Here is a 17704-nt window from a genome sequence, read left to right on the forward strand (position 1 = left end):
ATTTAAAGAAATGCTTGAAAAGGTATATAGAACTGAACAAAAAAACATTATGTTAACATATAAAAAGAAAATATTCAAAAAACTGATGCATACCAACGCGTCTTACAACGTTCCTTCTCGTTTATGTATATTTTGGGTAATATTTACTTTATTTTATATTTGTTTTAAAGAAATACATGTATACTTGTATGCATATATAACCATATACATATGATATATAGGTTCCTATTAGTATGTGATTAATTTAAAATATTTTTATTACAGATTGGTAGACGATACAATTTATATCTGTGTGATTAAGCTTGTTATCCAAGTTTTATATCTTTACATATTTTCGTATATACAGAATAGTAAATTTTCAATATGAATCATATTGTTATTTTAACTGTATTCAAATTTTTTTCGGTAATTCAGATTTTTGGGTAGGGATAGGATTGAGTTTAGTGTTCATTTCGGATATTTATAGGTTATTACCCAAACACCAACTACTATAATACAAAAAATACCATAATTATTTAGACACTTCTAATTATGTAGTCGCAGGGGAGTATTTCCCAACAGCTTGACTTATATATACTCATACTGGCTATATCGATAGATTTAACGATAATATAATTACTCGTTTGTATATACAATTCTGTTAGTTTCCGTTTTTAAATATATGGATAATGTAGGAATATGAATATTTTATATAAGAGTGGTTGAAAAGCTTTGGTGCTTCTAAGTAATCCAATTGCAGACCACGCTTGCTAAATACCATCCTATGGATTAATTCTCTTTGGAATTACTTCTTCTTCTTCTTATTCTTTAATATTACGACCGGATTTATCGAATGCATCAGGGATCAAGCCGATGTTTCGTTTGGTTCCATCCAACCTTCGCTGTCGTCTTCACTATCCGAATCTTCAGACTCAGACAACTCAATTGCCACACGTCTTGCCAAGATCGATGCCACATCAAGAGGTGCCGTGTTGCGTTCGATTTCCTTCTGTTCGGACTTTTCCACTTTACGCAGAGTGATGCCTGAAATGAACATTTGATTGTGAGCTACTAAATTACTCAAGTTACTGATTACTAAATGGCACATACCATCTCGAATAGCTTTCATTAAATCATTGCGGGGATCGTGGAAAGGAGGCAGTAACTTTTTCGCACTCACAATTTGCGGCCCACCATTCAGTTGGCCTTGCTGTATTTCCCCATTGGAATGCGTTTTGGGTACAACTTGGTGTTGATGTAGTGCATGAAGACTGCCCATGCCTTCATCTACAGGTGGTGGTGGTGGCGGTGGTGGTGGTGCCGTATTTGGTGAAGACATTTTGGGTAGGTGCTATACAGAATGATTTAGAAAAGTTAATACTAAGCAGAGTAATACAATTACAAATGAGAGTCCAACAAACCTGATCGGGCACTGGTGGTGGTGGAGGCAAGTCGCTAAGAGAGTTCAGTTGGTTTCCTGTCATCCCAATGCTGTTAAATGTATTGCTTAGTTGTGCCATAACAAGGTCATTTGCATTATGGGCGCTGTTGCTTGGAGCCATCTGCGGAGATCCAGCTCGCGATGCACTGTTTGTCCGACCCAGTAGTTTAACAGAAATATGGCTAGCGTTAGCGCCGTTCATTGCTGACAAAGGTGAAACTGCGTCAGGAACCGGCGGTGGCGGTGGCAACGCATCACGACTTGTCGACATACTTCGGCCCCGCGTCGGTGTATTTGCGTTTGAGGCAGTAGGTGTGCCGCCTCCGCTGCCATTAGAAGGTGGTGCTGGTGGTGGCTGAGAAGGTCGGGGTTTATTACGAGATGGCGTTCCCGGTCCGTATATTGGTTCTGGGGACATAGCGTTCTGTCCACTTTGACCGTATAACGCATGCGTCTGATAAAGACCGGCATCGTACATTTGTTGATGCTGCATATGCATGTGAGGGGCCGCCGACATGCCATTCCCGCCGTAAGTTGAGTATTGATTGGCAGCCGCTTGCGGCGTCAGCTGCTCGTAGCCGCTTCCATCGACGTGCTCAGACTGATAGCTGCGTCTTAGTTCGATGGAGTTGGGACGCGGTGGGCGCGTGTCATAAACACCCATGTCTAGAAAAGAGCAAAAAAAACGTTATTGGCATTGAAATCAGGAGTCCAAATTTTTAAACAACTCTTACAAAAAATATGAAAAGAAAACAAGCCAAGTACGTAAATGACGAAGGTAGAAATGTAATTACAGAAAACTTAATCTAAGTAACAAATAAATATCAGGGAGAAATGTTTAATGCCATTGAAGCTTTTTCTACATATACATACATATGTTCTTCACAGACATCGTATTTCGATGTGTGATTCAATTATTTTCAATGTTTTAAACGCAAAGCCAAAATGTGACTTTTTAAGGGCTAAAGTTTCTATGACAAATCTTGGGGTGCAATGCGGGTGTCAAATGATGAAACTTTCACAGGGTCAAAAACGCACATCGGATATTTCATCCTGATGATTTATGTATTTATATACTTTATGCGGTTAACGATGCATTCATCTAAGCCTACAGTGAAACACCCTCTCTTCAAGTGTATTAAAACGATAAATACATGACATGATATAAAATTTCACCATTGTATAAAAGGTTTATCATATTATGTCCTCTTTTAAGCTTTTCAATGAAAAATACTGTGAAATTGTTTCCATATTAATACAAATTCAAAGGCATCAGTGTCTTCTGGGGTTGAACCAATTCAACTGAACAGCAACATAAGGATGTGCAGAAACGGATACACTGTACATATTCCCTTGCGATATTGGTTGAGCACAATGTACATATGTATGTTAATATACATACATATATGTTATTGAAGGGAGCTGTCTGGGCAAATGAAATTATAAAGAAACATCTATGTTGAGCTTTCTTTAAGTTGATTTGGTGTCTAACCTGTTATTGCAACGGCGGTTTGCTTTGTGAGATTACTGTTTTTCTCCAAATGTGAGAGCATATTATATGGCTTTACTGAATCTGTAAATGAGATGATCAGGTGTGTTTGTTGTTTGTTCCATTCATATTTACAGTCGGATCAGTGTACAACAAAAAATGTATAAAACGTAAGGCATGCAAAATAGTGAATTTAACTTTCTTAACCAACACTTTCATAATGTGGTCGAGTACTCGGAAAATCTTGAATGCGGCAATGAGTCTGAGAGTCTGATCGAAGCCCGAATGATTTTCAAGTAAATTCGTTTAAAACTGTTACTTTTTTGACTAAACAATTGCCGAATAATTACTACAACTTTTATGTTTGTTAATTCTATTAGTTTCTTGTAGAAAATATAGAAATTCGGATAATTATTATTCGTTGCTTTTTGAAAATAACAATCTTTGAATTTGAATGATTTAAAATTCGAGACCTATGCAAAACGAGCAGGCGGCGAGCAATGATAAAATTATGAACAGCTTGGATCAATGATTATGTTATTTTATAACTCAAATATTCAAACAGAATGAAATTAGAAATCTTTCAAGAACGTCTGCGAGACAGCTAGTTTTTTTTAGTTGTATCTCTCTGCAAAACAAATATATAAATATATATTTGTATATATAATATAAGCAAGCGATTATCAGTTGGTTGTACCAATCGAAAACGAACGAGCTAGAGATTTAATTAAAGTGATTATTTAACAAGTGAATGTATGGAGAATATTGTTTATCAAATGCTGAATGCTGAAGTATCGTATATCCGCCCAAGTTATGCTCATGTTTATCTTACACTGCCTCAGCCCGTTCGTACCTACGTCTGGGACATTATCCCTATCGATATCGGGCAAATGTGACACAACCTGGTGGGGTGCATTAAGTTCGCACTGCTGTAAATCGTTGTCGGCGCCTTGCACTGTGGTTTTTATTTTGACTAGCTGAGCTACGTAGGTAGACAGGACATAATTGAAAATTAATCAAATTGCATTTATCGTGTCGTTGTGCAGATAAGTACAAATATCCAGTGCGTATGCAAGATTTGTCGAATTTCCTGTTGCATCCAAATTTGGATCACCGTTTAATGTTTTGTTTTTCGCACTGAGTACTTGGCTTTTGAACAAATCATAGGCTACATATGCATGTATGTGTGTCACGAGGGTGCATACTTACTTCCGTATCCGGCTTCCTCGTTAACCATTGAATTTGGAGTGCGATAAATTACGTTGTTGGGCATTAACGTCTCGCCGTGTCCCAGGACGAGCTGTCGTTGCTTCTCCCGAGTATTATGCGGAGCTCTTATTTTTGTCTTCTGTTTCTTATTGCCACGACCGGCGGCACCTCCGCTGACCCCGTCTTGCCGCGGACGGTTCAGTTTCTTGCCTTTGTCGTGCATGACGCGCTCTGTGTCTTTCAGCATTTCCTGTCGCCACAACTCAAAGAAATAGTTCGGATCAGTATAGAATTTTAGGCCATCCTTCCCATCGTCTCGATAGACGTTCAGCTTGTCTAGCGGTGGTGGCTTGTCACACTGGGCGTATGTCTCGAGCATAGGGGCAGGCATTGTAGCTCGCGAGAAGATTTGCTGATCAAATATCTTTGCCGACTTGAAGGCCTTCTTTCTTGTAATATCGGTGAGTGGCACCTCCTCCACGGTGCTGTCCAGCTGGGTCACCTTAATTGCCAGACGATCGATGCGTGCCTGCAGAGAGTTCGCACGATCCCCAATACTTCCAACGTCTCTAGCCAATTCGCCAAACACATCTTCGGCGTGCTTCGACAGCGATGACAGCTGCCTTATGATATTTGTGAGTGTGGTGTTTGTTACCGTCTCCAGCTCCACCGACTGCAATTCATCTTGCTGGTACACGGATCTAGCCACATGAACGGGCTCAATGGATCGCTTCGGCAGCGGCATCCTCGGCAAGTAATGAAAATCTCCAACTTATCACAACCGGGTATTAACGTGTCCTCATTGACTTGAATAGAAAATACAAATTATTTAAAGGATTAACATTTAATCGAATTAGTTGGTGACCAGCAGCAACACCAAAGCTGTTTTTACATATATTAATGTACTATGTATGTATGTATACATAGGTTTCATGGGTAGTCTAAAAACGATTTTCATTCTTTATTAAATGAATATCCATTATCACATAAAGTCTTCAAACTAAAACATAACTAATATGACCTTTGCAGTCTTCTTGAATACGACTGTAATGGCTATTTCTGGCACATTATTCTTTGGAACTAATTCAATAGTAAATGTTATAGTCACACATTTTGATTTTGCATGCACTGTTTTAACGCCGTTGACACAGCCTCCTTGCGCATTTAACATCTTCAACATATTTATTGGAGCGCTCCGCTGGACCACACCCCACAGATATTTTCTATGTTGTGATAAGAGACCGAACTGAGCACAGTTTACTCGATACGCCCAATTAAATGTTATATGACTCGCTGCACTGTTTGCACTGCATGCACTCACCAACGCAAATTAATCAACGCTCTAAGCCTTGGTTTGCTATACATACATATTTACACGTACCTGTACATATGTATGTATGTATATATATATGTGCATGCTGATATATATTTACATATGCAAATATGTACGTAGGAATCTAAGAATTTTTCTGCATTCTTATGTACATGTGCAGATACATTTTCACTAAATCGACACATTATTCATACGTGGTTATGATCATTTAGGATGGCACTTTCTTTTTGCACTGGTTCAGTCATCACTTCAATTGATTTAATCACACCTTTTTTTCCAATACACTCACCGCCCGTCACTCCATTCGTTTAGCGCTACTCAAAAAAATCCATCAAACAGCGGATGGCGGATGTTGCGGATGAAATTTTTCAATATTTCAATTTAATTTGCAAGAAACTGCTCACAAATTCACAAATATTGGCCCTTTTTGTTGAATTTTATTTTTCCACACCTTTATTGTAGTGGTGTGCACTTGGTAGACAATCGATATTGTCGATAGACTATCGATGTTTTTGCTGGAAATAGTGCCAAGTGCATCCCTGATAAACATACTAAATCCTATGTATTATCGTGTATCCCAATATTATGGACACTAATCTGCCTGATTTTATTCAAGTGAATCAAGAAACTAGTTGCAAAAATTTACAGTCTATTGCCTACTCTTAACTAACTCTCCTATATGGTGACTACCACTAGCCAAATAAGTAACGTTCATACTCTTAAATTGCAAAATGAAAGCAAAATTTGTTTGAAAAAAACTTACGAGGCTGGAAGTGCGTTAGTTTTTGTACTTATGCAAAGTCGACAATTTTTGAGTCCAAAATATCGTTACTGGCGTTACTCAACTTACCATTATATTGTCTGTGCACTAACCATATTGTTAATTGATGTTCTAGTTTGTACAATCGGAATGTTCTAACAGTATTGCATGAGAAAATGAAATAGAAATGCCTGCATTAAAGAATGATAGGCATACATTAAACTACACTGGAACCCCAAAAAAAACCACCTAATCTCAGGAAGAATAGAACTCTGGGAGCTGTGTCAGAAAAGTCTCTGGGACACTTCATTTGTTTAGTCTGAAACGTCTGTATACTTTATTGTTTCTATCGACTATCGATAAGTCCTATATTATTTAGCAGCCCTTGTGTGCATAACACCTCTGTTTCATCGTGCATTTTCTTGGTAAGTTTTCGCATGTTCTTTTAATCTATTAGTTTTTAAATTTAAATGCTTACAGATCAAGCGAAAATATGGCGAGTTTAGCTACAAAGGGTTCGGGACTTGTAAACAGTAAGTTATATCGTTTAAAAGCTTATTTTGTGGAAAAAATCCATATTTTCATACCAATACCGAATTATGTAATGAAATTTTTTGCAGGGCTACTTGTTCAGGCAAGGCCTCAGCTTGATGTTTTCTTGAAATACGCCAAGGTGGAACTAACTCCACCAACGCCAGCCGATATTCCAGCGATTCGTCAGAGCATTGGCAATATTGTGAAGGGAGCTAAAACCGGCTCGTACAAGAATCTTACCGTTAAAGAGGCTTGGTTAAACACCCTCATTACCGCGGAAGTCATCTTTTGGTTCTATATTGGCGAATGCATCGGTAAACGCCACATTGTTGGATATAATGTTTAAATAACCCATTTCCAGCTGTGTAGCCAACGAAATGAAAAAATGCTTGTTTCTAGTAACTAAATAAAGTGAAATAACACAGAAAAGGTTACTGAGAACTCCGAAAACGATTATCGGGCTTTTCCAATCGACAATGTCATTTACGGAATATGCAATAATCAGATATGGGCGTTTAGGAACATATATTCTTGGCTTTTATCAATGTTTTTAAGGTTGCAACATTTAACAAAAATCTCGGTCATTTCGAACTTGGAAGTGTGAACGTATTTTGTTTTTGGTATATTTCTGGGTATGTGTGCTTCTGGAATATGTTTTGTTAGCAATTCAATATAAACAAATCTACTCAATCTTGTTTAGAATTGAATGAGGGTTCGAGTAAAATTGCAGTTTTAAGGCTGAGAATCCTAACTAGCTGGCAATATTAAACAGAAGATCAAAGTCGAGGAAAATTATTTCAGATTTACGGTATATTTACAGTATATTTTGAAAATTAAAGGGTATATTTCCGAAAGTCTGTCGGTATATTTGATCGATAATTCCGCGGTCACACTGGTTACTATAGAAAAATTAAATTAAATTAAAACAAATTCCATACCCCACAGCTTTCCTATGAGCGTAATGACCGCATACAACCAACGTCTGCAGTCACAAAATCTCGTGCATATGCTGCAAAATCGTGAATCGTGTTACACTAGAATTGGAAGCAAAATAAATCAAAGCCCGAACCTTTCCTATGAGCGAGGATTCTACAAATGCATCACGCCCTGTCTTACAATAGACTCTGTGGCAATTCCACCTGTTTATCTACGAAAATTTACACCTGACGGGAGCAAGCTCTTAGCCTTTTCGCTCGATCAGAGAAGCTTGCACGTTTACAAATACAAAGGCTTCGGCGCAACAGGCGTGGGAGAGCTAATTCGCGAAACGGATGTCGGAGAAGTCGAGTGCTACATGGGCGGGAACAGGGTACCAGGGAACACACTGAAAAACACTATATTTGATAGACTATTCGCAACCAATGATGTTCGCATTCTGCGTTTGTGTCAGGGCGACTATTGGCGCTTCTATCTGCACCGTGAATTTAGTGTTTTCCTGGAAAACGGACGATATGTTTTTCTTGCGGCAATGTCCATCCTGCATGGTGCGCTAGCCACAGCAGATTATGTTAGCTATCCAGATCTCTTTGACAAACTAGATGCATTCTCGTACATATTTTTTGTTGTGGATTTGGAACTGGGCGTAGTCACTGATACACTCTTCCTGCCGCAAGATTCAATTGTTATTGCACATAATCATGGCATTTCGGTGCACGAATCTTCGATAGCCATCATGTCGAAGCTATATCAGTGTATATATATCTATGAGCTGGTCGATGGCCGCCTGGTCAAACGAGAGACAATTGGTCCTCGGCCAAGGGGCTTCATTGACGAAGGTCCCTTAGATATGGGTGTTTTGGATGCCAATACAATTTTGCCAATTACACACATAAAGCAACGTGTACTGAGCTTTTTATATCGAAAAATTGACTCAACGAGTTCAAGATCAAGCAAGAAATATCAGGATTTCTACAAGAACTTCGACTTTGTAAGTATATTTGTTTGAATACCTATGTACATAAATCTCATATGGTTGACATTTGAAAAGTTTTGCGTTCTTTTAGTTGGAGCATATGATAATGGAAAAGATGCAATTGGTTAACAGGGACCTGATCTTGTTGCGTTTTGAAGAGCGACCAAAAGACAACGAAACTACGCCGCTGTTGCCGTTGGGCGAGATCCACACACCTCGCCGTTTTTATGTTTTCTACACAGTACTTGACGAGCAAGTTGTGGGAGTGTATCAGGACGATTCTGTGGAGCTTCTACAAATTATCCTGCAATTCTATGACCAAATGCGTAACGTGCGTTCGCAGCATACTGGAGATGCACCTTCATTGCCACCGCAATTTTTCCTTAAGCAGAATTTTGTAGATGCCAACAAAACGATTCCATTTATGCGACAAGCGGCGTTGAGATTTAATCCAAGCGTACCTGTTAGTACTCAGAGCTTTTCACCAACACCTTATCTGAAATACAATGAATTCAGCTACGATGATAGGCTCATCTCCCCGCTGGAGCGTCCAAAGCCGTGCTCTGCTGATCCCATTGTTTTCCGGGATCGCACCACAAAGCTGGTCAAGTTCCGATTGAGCGCCAAGGCGCGAACGCCAAACAATCCGCTGGCACCGCGTGAACTGTGTGCCTTTATATGCCATCCCTTTGAACCACTTATATTAAGCATACAAAAGTATCTACACATATACGCATACAACATACACCTTTACAATCAAAGTACGGTTGTTCGAAACGAGAGTGCCTGATGAAACGGAATGTAAAAGTGATTTTTCCTACTTATGCAATAATGTGAATACACCTCTGGACAAAAATTGTATCTTAAGAACGGCTGTGCAGTTGTGATTCCGAAATATACATACATTTGTATGCAGATTCAAAGAAACTCGCTCCTGAATTATTTTCTTAAAACACAGTTTATAATTTGTAGATTAATCCGACAGTTGTGACCCATCTTCCGAAAAGCAGATAGAGGATTACGCTAGCGCTGCGCATATCCCCGGTTGCCATTAATCTACGTTAAATTAAACAAACAATATGTCTGCATAAACATTCATAGATGCATGAACATTTATTTCACATTCCTAATTTGTATGGTGTCCGTCTTCGTTGTATTCCTTGTTGACTTTTAGAGAGTGATTTATTACACTTGAGGCTGGTGGTTGTGGGCCCTGTCCCGGAGCGACAGGTGGTTGTTGACTTGGTGGTCCATTATAGTTGTTCCAGTTGGGATTTTGACCTACAGGCGGAGCCGGTGCCGCTGGCGAATTCCCAGGATATGGTGGATACGGTGGCATAAACTGGTAATTGTAAGGATAACTGTTCGGCTGGTAAGGCGGCATGATCTGATTGTACGGATATGGGTTGTAGTTGTTTTGTGGGTATGGATAGGGATACGGATTGTACGCGTTTGGACTCGGATACGCCGGATAGTTATATTTGTTCTTGTTCTTCTTTGCTTTGTATTTATATTTATGCTCCCCACTGCTGCTGCTGCTGCTGTCGCTGTCACTGTCGCTATCTGCGCGGACGCTGCCTTCGTATACCCATCCAAGGGTAAGTACCACAAGGATACAGACCAGAGCTGTTTTATTTTTCATTGTTTTAACAGCGGAACGTTTGAATATTATGAGCTCCCAGTTCTAACTAAATGAATGGCATGAAATAACGCTATAGGGGCGAGAGAAACAATAGACGTACGCGTGTAGGCAGCTTCGATAAGGAGAAACTGGCTAGCTACGACCACAAGATACCCTTTGCTGCTCTTAGTACTAAAATGATGTGATTTAAATTTAAAGCGAAAAATAATAAGATAAGGGATTCCAGAAGTTCCCACGACGTTTTTTTACACTATCTGGTCTCATTGTTATAGCTTAAAATCAGTCGAAATTGAACAGTAAATTATTTAATTGTAATTTCTAAACTGCACGCAGTTCAATGTCATCTTCTTATCATCACGGCAAGGAAAGGATCTCATCCTATCAAGTATTATGTTAAAAAAAAGTGTACTTTTTTTGAAATAATTGTCTCAATGAGACTAAATTGTAGATTTACCAAAGTCAATGTTCCGGATGTTGTTGACATCGAATAGAATCAGCATTCTGGAAAAACCCCGTGTCTTTCCTAAAATGCTCTATTTTTAGAGGTATAATCTAAGATTTGCTGATGTTTGTCCTCTTTTGGCTAAAGTTTGTATTGCATGAGACATGAAAAGACACAGAATAATGAATAGAGATGGTTCTTTTCGGTCTGCCCTAGTACACTTATTTTGTAGTACATTTTTTTTTTTTTTATGTTTTATGTTACCGCTCTTTGTAAAGGTGGAAATCGCTACGTCGAGATATGTAACTTGTTACAGTTTTACTCCAATACTTACCTGGCGTAGAGGTTATGATCTACTCATGCTAGAATTTTGTTTAAATTTTTAAAGTCGCTGGGCCTTCAGTGTGACCGCGGAATTTGTCGTACATTTACGTACATTTCAACACACGTATAGAATGTGTATTTACATACACGTGTCATCTTCTCATAATCTAGACGTCTAAGGTGTCTAAGACTGCGCAGTGACCATACCGAGTAAACTTTTTTTATATGAGTATATTTGTATCGGGGTCGACAAGCGTCTGAAATGAACTAACCTAACCACTATCAGTACAGCGGAAAGTACAGAAGGAAATTGAATATTGTGTTTTATGTGTAATTTCAATATTGGAACCTTCTTCCAGCTCGAACACAAGCCCGACAAAACCCGCAGAAAATCGCATCTGTCTGGGATTCAGCGGACACTTGATGTCATAGAATTAACTGATGGCAGCTGATTATATGGATATTATAATTTATTAATTTAATATATAATACCCTTTACTCATTTTATAAAACTGAAGATAGAAACCGCCAAAATAATCATTAATAGACTTACATTATCGCACACAAATATCGATATTTTTGTGTTCGCAGCTAGTCTTAGTCTTATCAGTAGTTTTTAAGGTTGCTAACTTTAAGCCTAGTACCTGTGACATATTTTTCTAGCGGCAGGGTGTGACCAAAGGTGTAAAGCGCATTCCGTACGCGTTCTCTTCTCAGGAAAATGTGTTGTTTTGTTTACTGTGTTAGGGATGAATGGGCTAAGGTGGAATTAGCAATGAGCGCCTAGTACTCAATAACCCTAAGATAAGTGCTATGGCAGCCCAGTTATGCATCCAGACTGCTGTGATTATAGCACCCAATTGTATGGTAATAATAAGAAAACTGACCCCCAAACAACTCGGTGCATTCGGTTTCCCCGTGTCGACCCAGGATTTGATGAATTTTGTACCTGCATCGGATCACCCTTATTCGAAACAAAATATAAAGATTTCACTTCTGAAGCCAGACTTGAAGTTTAGTCACAGACATCAATCCATAAGAATAAAATCACGGAAAAGAATCGATAGTCCCGATATTCGTTCGGGCCACAGCGTCCATCAAACAGCTGCTTCACGAAGCAGAAAAATTAAAACAAGCAAACAAATTTAAATTTAAATTCAATTTAAATAACTTGCAAGTATGTCTAATCAATGGGAAGTTGTTAGCAAGTCCCGCAAACAGAAAAATCTGGAAAAAAAAGTTAGTGCCCATACGGAGCAGAAGCGTATTGCAGCTCAATTGCCAAAGCTTGAGGATCTCTGTAAGTACTTTCAATTAGTTGACGTTACATGGGGCTTAAATTCACCCATTCATCCATTACGTTCTCGCAGTGCCAACCCAGCAATATCGCAATTTGTTCGGCTCTACCAATAACAACAACAACTACAAGTCGAATTCGCCTGCAAAATCTAGTTCAAGTGCCTCATCATCGAAAAACAAGTCGCCGGTCAAGAAAAACGCCACGAAAACCATTACGTCCGGAGGGAGTAGTGGAGGCGTGCCAAAAACGAAGAAGCAGTTGCCAGCTAAGCCCAAAACACTAGAACAGGCCCTGAAGCATATAAGTCCGGATGATTTTGCTGCTCAGCTGGAGCAAGTAAAACTTAGCTGTCCCGGCTCTGAGTTGCGATGGCTCAGTCATGTAAGACACGCGAAACTGTAATGCCTTTAATATTTCTGGTTAAATCTCCTTACAGATTGCCCTTTATTTCAATGGAGCCCTGTCCTATGACTGCGATCCTGTATTCTCTGGACGTTCTTCTCAGTATCCTAGTAATCTAGCGAGTGCTGGACTTCAAAAAATTGTTGTTGACTTCCTAGGCAGCGTAGGCGAGTCAAATCTGGAGTATTTCTTCTACTCTCTATTAGACGGTATGACTTCGGATCTCAACAATAACCAGACGGTGGTTGGCTACAAGTTTATGCTGCAGTTAATAGGCCAAGCATATCCGAGCATTTGCTCTAAAAACTTTGCGAAGACCGCTTTACTGAGAAATTGCTATCAAAATAGGAGCAACATTTGCTTAAGTATTTTGTGGGCCATTGGCCAGGGCGGCTATAGATCACTAAATGAGGGAGTTAAAGTCTGGCAGAATTTAATGCTACCTAATTTGGAACTGAAAAGCTACTCCAAATTTGTAGTGGAGTACATCGAAAGGGTTCTTAATACAGCAGGGACCTCCGAGGACACGTTGCTGCTTAATCAGAATGAATTTTTTGCCACCTACAACGCACTTAACGCTCCCTATAATAATCTACCCAAGGAGCTTCAGCTAAGCCTGAAGCGAAGTGCAAATCAGTTGCTGGTGAGTCAGGATGATACTAGAGAGATATCCTGCCATTGACTTGTATTCTTTGTTTGTATTTACAGCAAAAATACATTGCCAGTCCGGTTAAGCATGCGAATATCTTCTTGACGCTCTTTCGCGACATTACGACTGTAAGTAAGCCAGACAACGAGATTGAAGGATGCTTGAGTTGCCTTTCCAGCAGCGGCGGCGATGATTGCTTCAAAGTTTGGCGAATGAACTATAAAAAGCAACAGTTGGCAAGCTACAAGCTACTGCAAGCTATAGGTATGCGCTTGCATTAATACACAAATATATATCTTAAATATTATAATTTTAAATATTTCAGACCAGGACTGGGAGACTTCTACTAATTTACTGGCGAAATCACCAGCATTTCACTATTTTCTACAAGACTTGCGGCTTTCTAACGAAGAGCTGCAGTCAAGCAAACGGAAAGAAAATCATTTAATCATTAATGATTTAATGGAAGTTTTATCGGTGAGTTATCTATTATATTCACTTGAATTTTCCGCGTTTTCGACATTCGTTTTCCAACACTTTACAAGAAGTTGTTGGTAAGTTTAGGTAGCATTCTAGTACCCTTCGGGGGAAGGATATCCACGAAGTGAAGATATGTATTAAATCTCAGGCTCCAATCAATGCAAAAACAAGTCAATCTCACTTTAAAATGTTAAAAACATGTTTGGAAAACATAATTTTAATATTAATTAATAAAAATAGGGTATTTAAAGACACGTACTACTGGTTGGCCTGCAACAGATTGTCAAGTAACGTAACATACCATTCCCACTTACGGGTAGTTTTATGGTATTTCTTTCGTTTGGTTGACGTTTTTCTTTTGATCCTGGTTGAGAATAGATTAACAAATCGGATAATCCTAACCAGCTAGTAATATTAAAAGAACATAAAAATGTAGGAAAATCATTTACAATTTACGGTATATTTGCGGTATATTCTGAAAATGGGAAGGTGAGGGTTGTGCCGTATATATTAGAGAAAATCCGCGGTCACACTGAAACGAAGGTATAAAAAAAAGATTAATGAATTTCTAAAGTGTTAATGGTTTTAGTTAGTGCTAAAAAGATTGAAGTGGGCTAATTAATCGAAGTTGATCATTTTACATACATCAGTTACAGTTTACTTTCACTGAAAACAACCGAAGTTAGCGAAATAAAATAAAGGTTTAGAGGGACGCTGCCAACACGACGTCACTCGGTTGCCGTCAGAGAGAAACTTTTGCCGGCGTCGTCAGAGCCCATTTTCGCTCCTTTAAACAATTGTTCGTTTTACTGCGAATATATTTAATGTTTCGCACCAACACTTTTGTTGTTGCAGTGCAAAGTGCGTTTTTTGTCTACGTGTGCGACTCTCTTTAACTTTGTGCGTGTTCCTGTGTGTGACGCGCTTGTGTATTGGTACCAACTAGCTGCATTTTTCATGGCGTTGCCATGCGGGTTGAGTTGCCGCTCAATTTTCTCTGACCGGACGTGTTGCTTTCGAAAAAAGTGCTTTCAAAATTGTATTTATCAGTAAATTTATGACTCCTTGCCCTATCAGTATACAACATTTGATGATCTTGCTGCTAGCAAAAGCAATTTAAGAGACGCCAGCCACGATGCGAATGATGTGTTCAAGCTATGATTGGCTGTTGAAAGCCACTCGCCACCCCTCCCTGGCCCTCTCTTTTTAGATTATGCGCACCTCTGCGAACTCTAATTCTTAATACATTCGGCGATGGTGTCACTTTTCGTCTCTTCTCTTGAAGTTATCCACGTCACAAATACTTATCGCTTTCCAAGAAGTTAAAGAGACCAAGAAGAAACAACAAGTTGTTTGGTTGTATATATCTTAGGCGCAGCCCGTTTCAACACGTGGCATGTCTCTCCATTGTCCATTACTATCTGCCGAGATTTCCGATTTCATACCGTTGCTTTATGTACATATGTAGATTTTAATCTACTCAAAACTATTAATCGAATCAGCTATTGAAAACACAGTTATGTTATGTACGTACATACATACATTCCTACCTACAAACAAACTTGGTTGAAACTCTGTTAAAGGTCATTGCCTTTAAGATGGTGTTTGACTGTCTTTCTTCTCAGTTGTCTCGTTAACTAAATTCAAAAGCCATTCATTATGAGATACCTCGATACCTTGATATTTTGTTCCTCAAGTTCTTAAAGATCTTACCAAATTTTCGGTGTAGCAACTTTTCCTGACTTTGACCTTAAGAAACTTTCTCTGACTCTGGGATTGACCACTGTGTCTTTCTCGACGTTTCTCCCACCGTTTTTCCTCTCCAGCACTGTCCCTATAAAGGTGGTTATAGACGGATGCATCGATGCATTCACGTAGAGTCACACGATGTCGTGAGTCCAATGCATCGTCTAAAACCACCTTAAGAAACCGAAATCGTCTTTATAGAAATTCATTAGCGCTAAGCTGCATTATTTGCTCAATTAAAAAGCTTAAAAAGCTCTCTTCAAACTTTTTAGAAAAAACAATTACAATAATCAAAACACAACACGTCATTTATTAATTCCGACATATTCCGAAAACAGCTGAAGAAAACAAGAAATACTCGTAGTTATCTGAAATTTAAGAGAAATTAAATATATAATGGCTCAGGTTAAACCGAAAAGTAGCAAACAGGGTGGCAAACAAGTAACCGCTGCCAAAAAGGTAAATAACAAACTAATCGAAAAGTACGCCTCCTCCAATGTGCTTTAATACTAATAAGACATTATTTTGCTACTCCCATCAGACGGTGCAGGAGAAAAGCAGCGCACAGCAAAAGAAAAACAAACAAAATTCTGCGTCACAGAAAAAGAAATGCGGCTGCTGCAAGTGGACTTTGGGTAGTATTTTCATCATCGCGCTGATTGCTGGTGCTCTCTATTATGATACTGAGGTCAATGGCAAGGGGCTGTTCGAGAAATCAGCTACGGGCAAGGTACTGAAAAACGCTGGACTTTTGCCACATGTCCAGAAGGGCTGGTATGTGGCCATGGGCACAAGCGCCCGGGGCTATAAATGGGCCGAGAAACATGTTCCACCATATGCAGAACCCGCACTTAAGACGGCTGGAGATCTGTGGAAGCTGGCGAGGAATGCAGCATGCAATATTTTCCAATCCGGCAAGGGATACTTCAATACCAAGTGGCCTGTGATTGCCAAGTTTGTAAGTTAATTTTTTATATTTTGAGATTTATTTTCCAAAAGAGCTGGGACAATTTGTTAACAAATTTATTCTTTGTAGATTGACCAATATGTGCCCAATTTGTCAGGCAAACTTGAGGCATTCGTTGCGGGCGCTTGTGATTTGGCCATCAATAGCTACGACAAGTCCGCCACGCTAATTAAAGAAAAGGTCCTCGTGTAAGTATAACTCTCTCTTAGATTGATAAATTCCTTACTAAGTCTTCTGTATTTTTAGCGGCCGCTTCTCACCAGAGAACATCAATCAGGCTTTGAATCAGACGCGCAACGTCGCATTGGAATACTACAATCAGTTTCACAAAAAGGTTGATGCCTATGCCAAGCTTAAATGATTCTAAGCGTCAGGCACGCTTGGAAAACATTCTCCGAGTAATACCACGAACATCATCATTAGCATCCGAAGAATAAACAAGAAAACGTCATAGTCAATAGTAAAGGAACCACAATTATTTGGCAAATTAGTTAAAAAAAGAATTAATATGTTTTAAATAAGTCTATTCACCTGAACTTCTACCGCCTCAAAACACCAACATTTCGTCAACATGGCCTAGTAAAGAAAAGCAATACGAGCAAATTATGGTGCATGCCCAAAACAGAACCGATGTATACCACAAAAACCGGTTAACAGAATTTGTTTGTTCAATATTTGTCTCATACGTATGCATTTATCCCCGCGACCGAAAATGATCAATTTTATAATTGTATTAACTTGATTAATTGTATGCATTTCTGCAGAGAAGATAACTACACATTTCCAACTGCATTTTGATGAAGGGCAACCAAATGCAATAGTCAAGTAGTTTATATATTTCTATTCCGATTATTTGTGTGTACATTTTGGAATTGCCTTTTTAAAATGTACATTGAGCGTTTGGTTGGTTATTTGTTCACTAGGCGAATTTTGCGTTTCAACTTGTAATCTCAGTTGTAGATTGAATTAAATAATCGATTTTGCATAAATAAAATAAAATGAAAAAAGTTAAGTATCAATTTCTTCAATTTCGCTTTCATATGATTGGCGCAAGAGAGGCCATCGGAGATATCTTGGACTCGCATACCGAGGTGA

General features: G+C 38.9%; 5 protein-coding genes and 1 long non-coding RNA gene across 13 annotated transcripts; 3 read left to right on the forward strand and 3 right to left on the reverse strand.

The window, feature by feature from the left end:
• Positions 1 to 467: 467 nt before the first annotated feature.
• LOC117583964 (wiskott-Aldrich syndrome protein family member 2) lies at positions 468 to 5946 on the reverse strand. 6 transcript variants are annotated; one of them, XM_034272665.1, is made up of 7 exons: positions 5741 to 5946; positions 4119 to 4924; positions 3763 to 3891; positions 2913 to 2993; positions 1401 to 2086; positions 1090 to 1330; positions 845 to 1023 (listed from the first exon to the last, which is right to left on the reverse strand). In XM_034272665.1, the coding sequence occupies exons 2-7, from the start codon at positions 4861 to 4863 to the stop codon at positions 845 to 847; spliced, it is 2061 nt and encodes a 686-aa protein (XP_034128556.1). In that variant the 5' UTR covers positions 4864 to 4924; positions 5741 to 5946. The 6 variants fall into 6 exon arrangements, with proteins under 6 accessions (XP_034128559.1, XP_034128556.1, XP_034128557.1 ...); XM_034272666.1 differs by lacking the exon at positions 5741 to 5946 and adding an exon at positions 5440 to 5560; XM_034272668.1 differs by lacking the exon at positions 5741 to 5946 and having other exon boundaries at positions 468 to 1023; positions 4119 to 4863.
• Positions 5947 to 6552: 606 nt separating this feature from the next.
• Positions 6553 to 7141, forward strand: LOC117584016 (ATP synthase subunit g, mitochondrial). Its single transcript, XM_034272747.1, has 3 exons — positions 6553 to 6636; positions 6692 to 6744; positions 6832 to 7141. Exons 2-3 carry the CDS (start codon positions 6705 to 6707, stop codon positions 7089 to 7091), a joined length of 300 nt encoding a protein of 99 aa, XP_034128638.1. The 5' UTR covers positions 6553 to 6636; positions 6692 to 6704; the 3' UTR covers positions 7092 to 7141.
• A 496-nt stretch (positions 7142 to 7637) lies between these two features.
• Positions 7638 to 9584, forward strand: LOC117584371 (DET1 homolog). 2 transcript variants are annotated; one of them, XM_034273212.1, is made up of 2 exons: positions 7638 to 8672; positions 8733 to 8917. In XM_034273212.1, exons 1-2 carry the CDS (start codon positions 7698 to 7700, stop codon positions 8784 to 8786), a joined length of 1029 nt encoding a protein of 342 aa, XP_034129103.1. In that variant the 5' UTR covers positions 7638 to 7697; the 3' UTR covers positions 8787 to 8917. The 2 variants fall into 2 exon arrangements, with proteins under 2 accessions (XP_034129103.1, XP_034129102.1); XM_034273211.1 differs by having other exon boundaries at positions 7642 to 8672; positions 8749 to 9584.
• A 155-nt stretch (positions 9585 to 9739) lies between these two features.
• LOC117584373 (phospholipase D beta 1) lies at positions 9740 to 10356 on the reverse strand. The gene has a single exon (XM_034273213.1). The coding sequence runs from the start codon at positions 10297 to 10299 to the stop codon at positions 9784 to 9786; it is 516 nt and encodes a 171-aa protein (XP_034129104.1). The 5' UTR covers positions 10300 to 10356; the 3' UTR covers positions 9740 to 9783.
• Positions 10357 to 12204: 1848 nt separating this feature from the next.
• Positions 12205 to 17246, forward strand: LOC117584208 (transmembrane protein 214). Of its 2 annotated transcripts, XM_034272977.1 has the most exons (8): positions 12205 to 12365; positions 12436 to 12746; positions 12802 to 13410; positions 13476 to 13680; positions 13742 to 13893; positions 16184 to 16600; positions 16679 to 16797; positions 16856 to 17246. In XM_034272977.1, exons 1-8 carry the CDS (start codon positions 12245 to 12247, stop codon positions 16968 to 16970), a joined length of 2049 nt encoding a protein of 682 aa, XP_034128868.1. In that variant the 5' UTR covers positions 12205 to 12244; the 3' UTR covers positions 16971 to 17246. The 2 variants fall into 2 exon arrangements, with proteins under 2 accessions (XP_034128868.1, XP_034128869.1); XM_034272978.1 differs by lacking the exons at positions 12205 to 12365; positions 12436 to 12746; positions 12802 to 13410; positions 13476 to 13680; positions 13742 to 13893 and adding an exon at positions 15956 to 16101.
• LOC117584210 lies at positions 14338 to 15810 on the reverse strand. Its single transcript, XR_004573831.1, has 2 exons — positions 15610 to 15810; positions 14338 to 14428 (listed from the first exon to the last, which is right to left on the reverse strand). It is a non-coding gene; the product is annotated as an uncharacterized LOC117584210 (long non-coding RNA).
• Positions 17247 to 17704: the final 458 nt, after the last annotated feature.

This window comes from Drosophila guanche, unplaced genomic scaffold (genome assembly GCF_900245975.1).
Source record: "Drosophila guanche unplaced genomic scaffold, DGUA_6, whole genome shotgun sequence".
NCBI classification, from domain to species: domain Eukaryota; kingdom Metazoa; phylum Arthropoda; class Insecta; order Diptera; family Drosophilidae; genus Drosophila; species Drosophila guanche.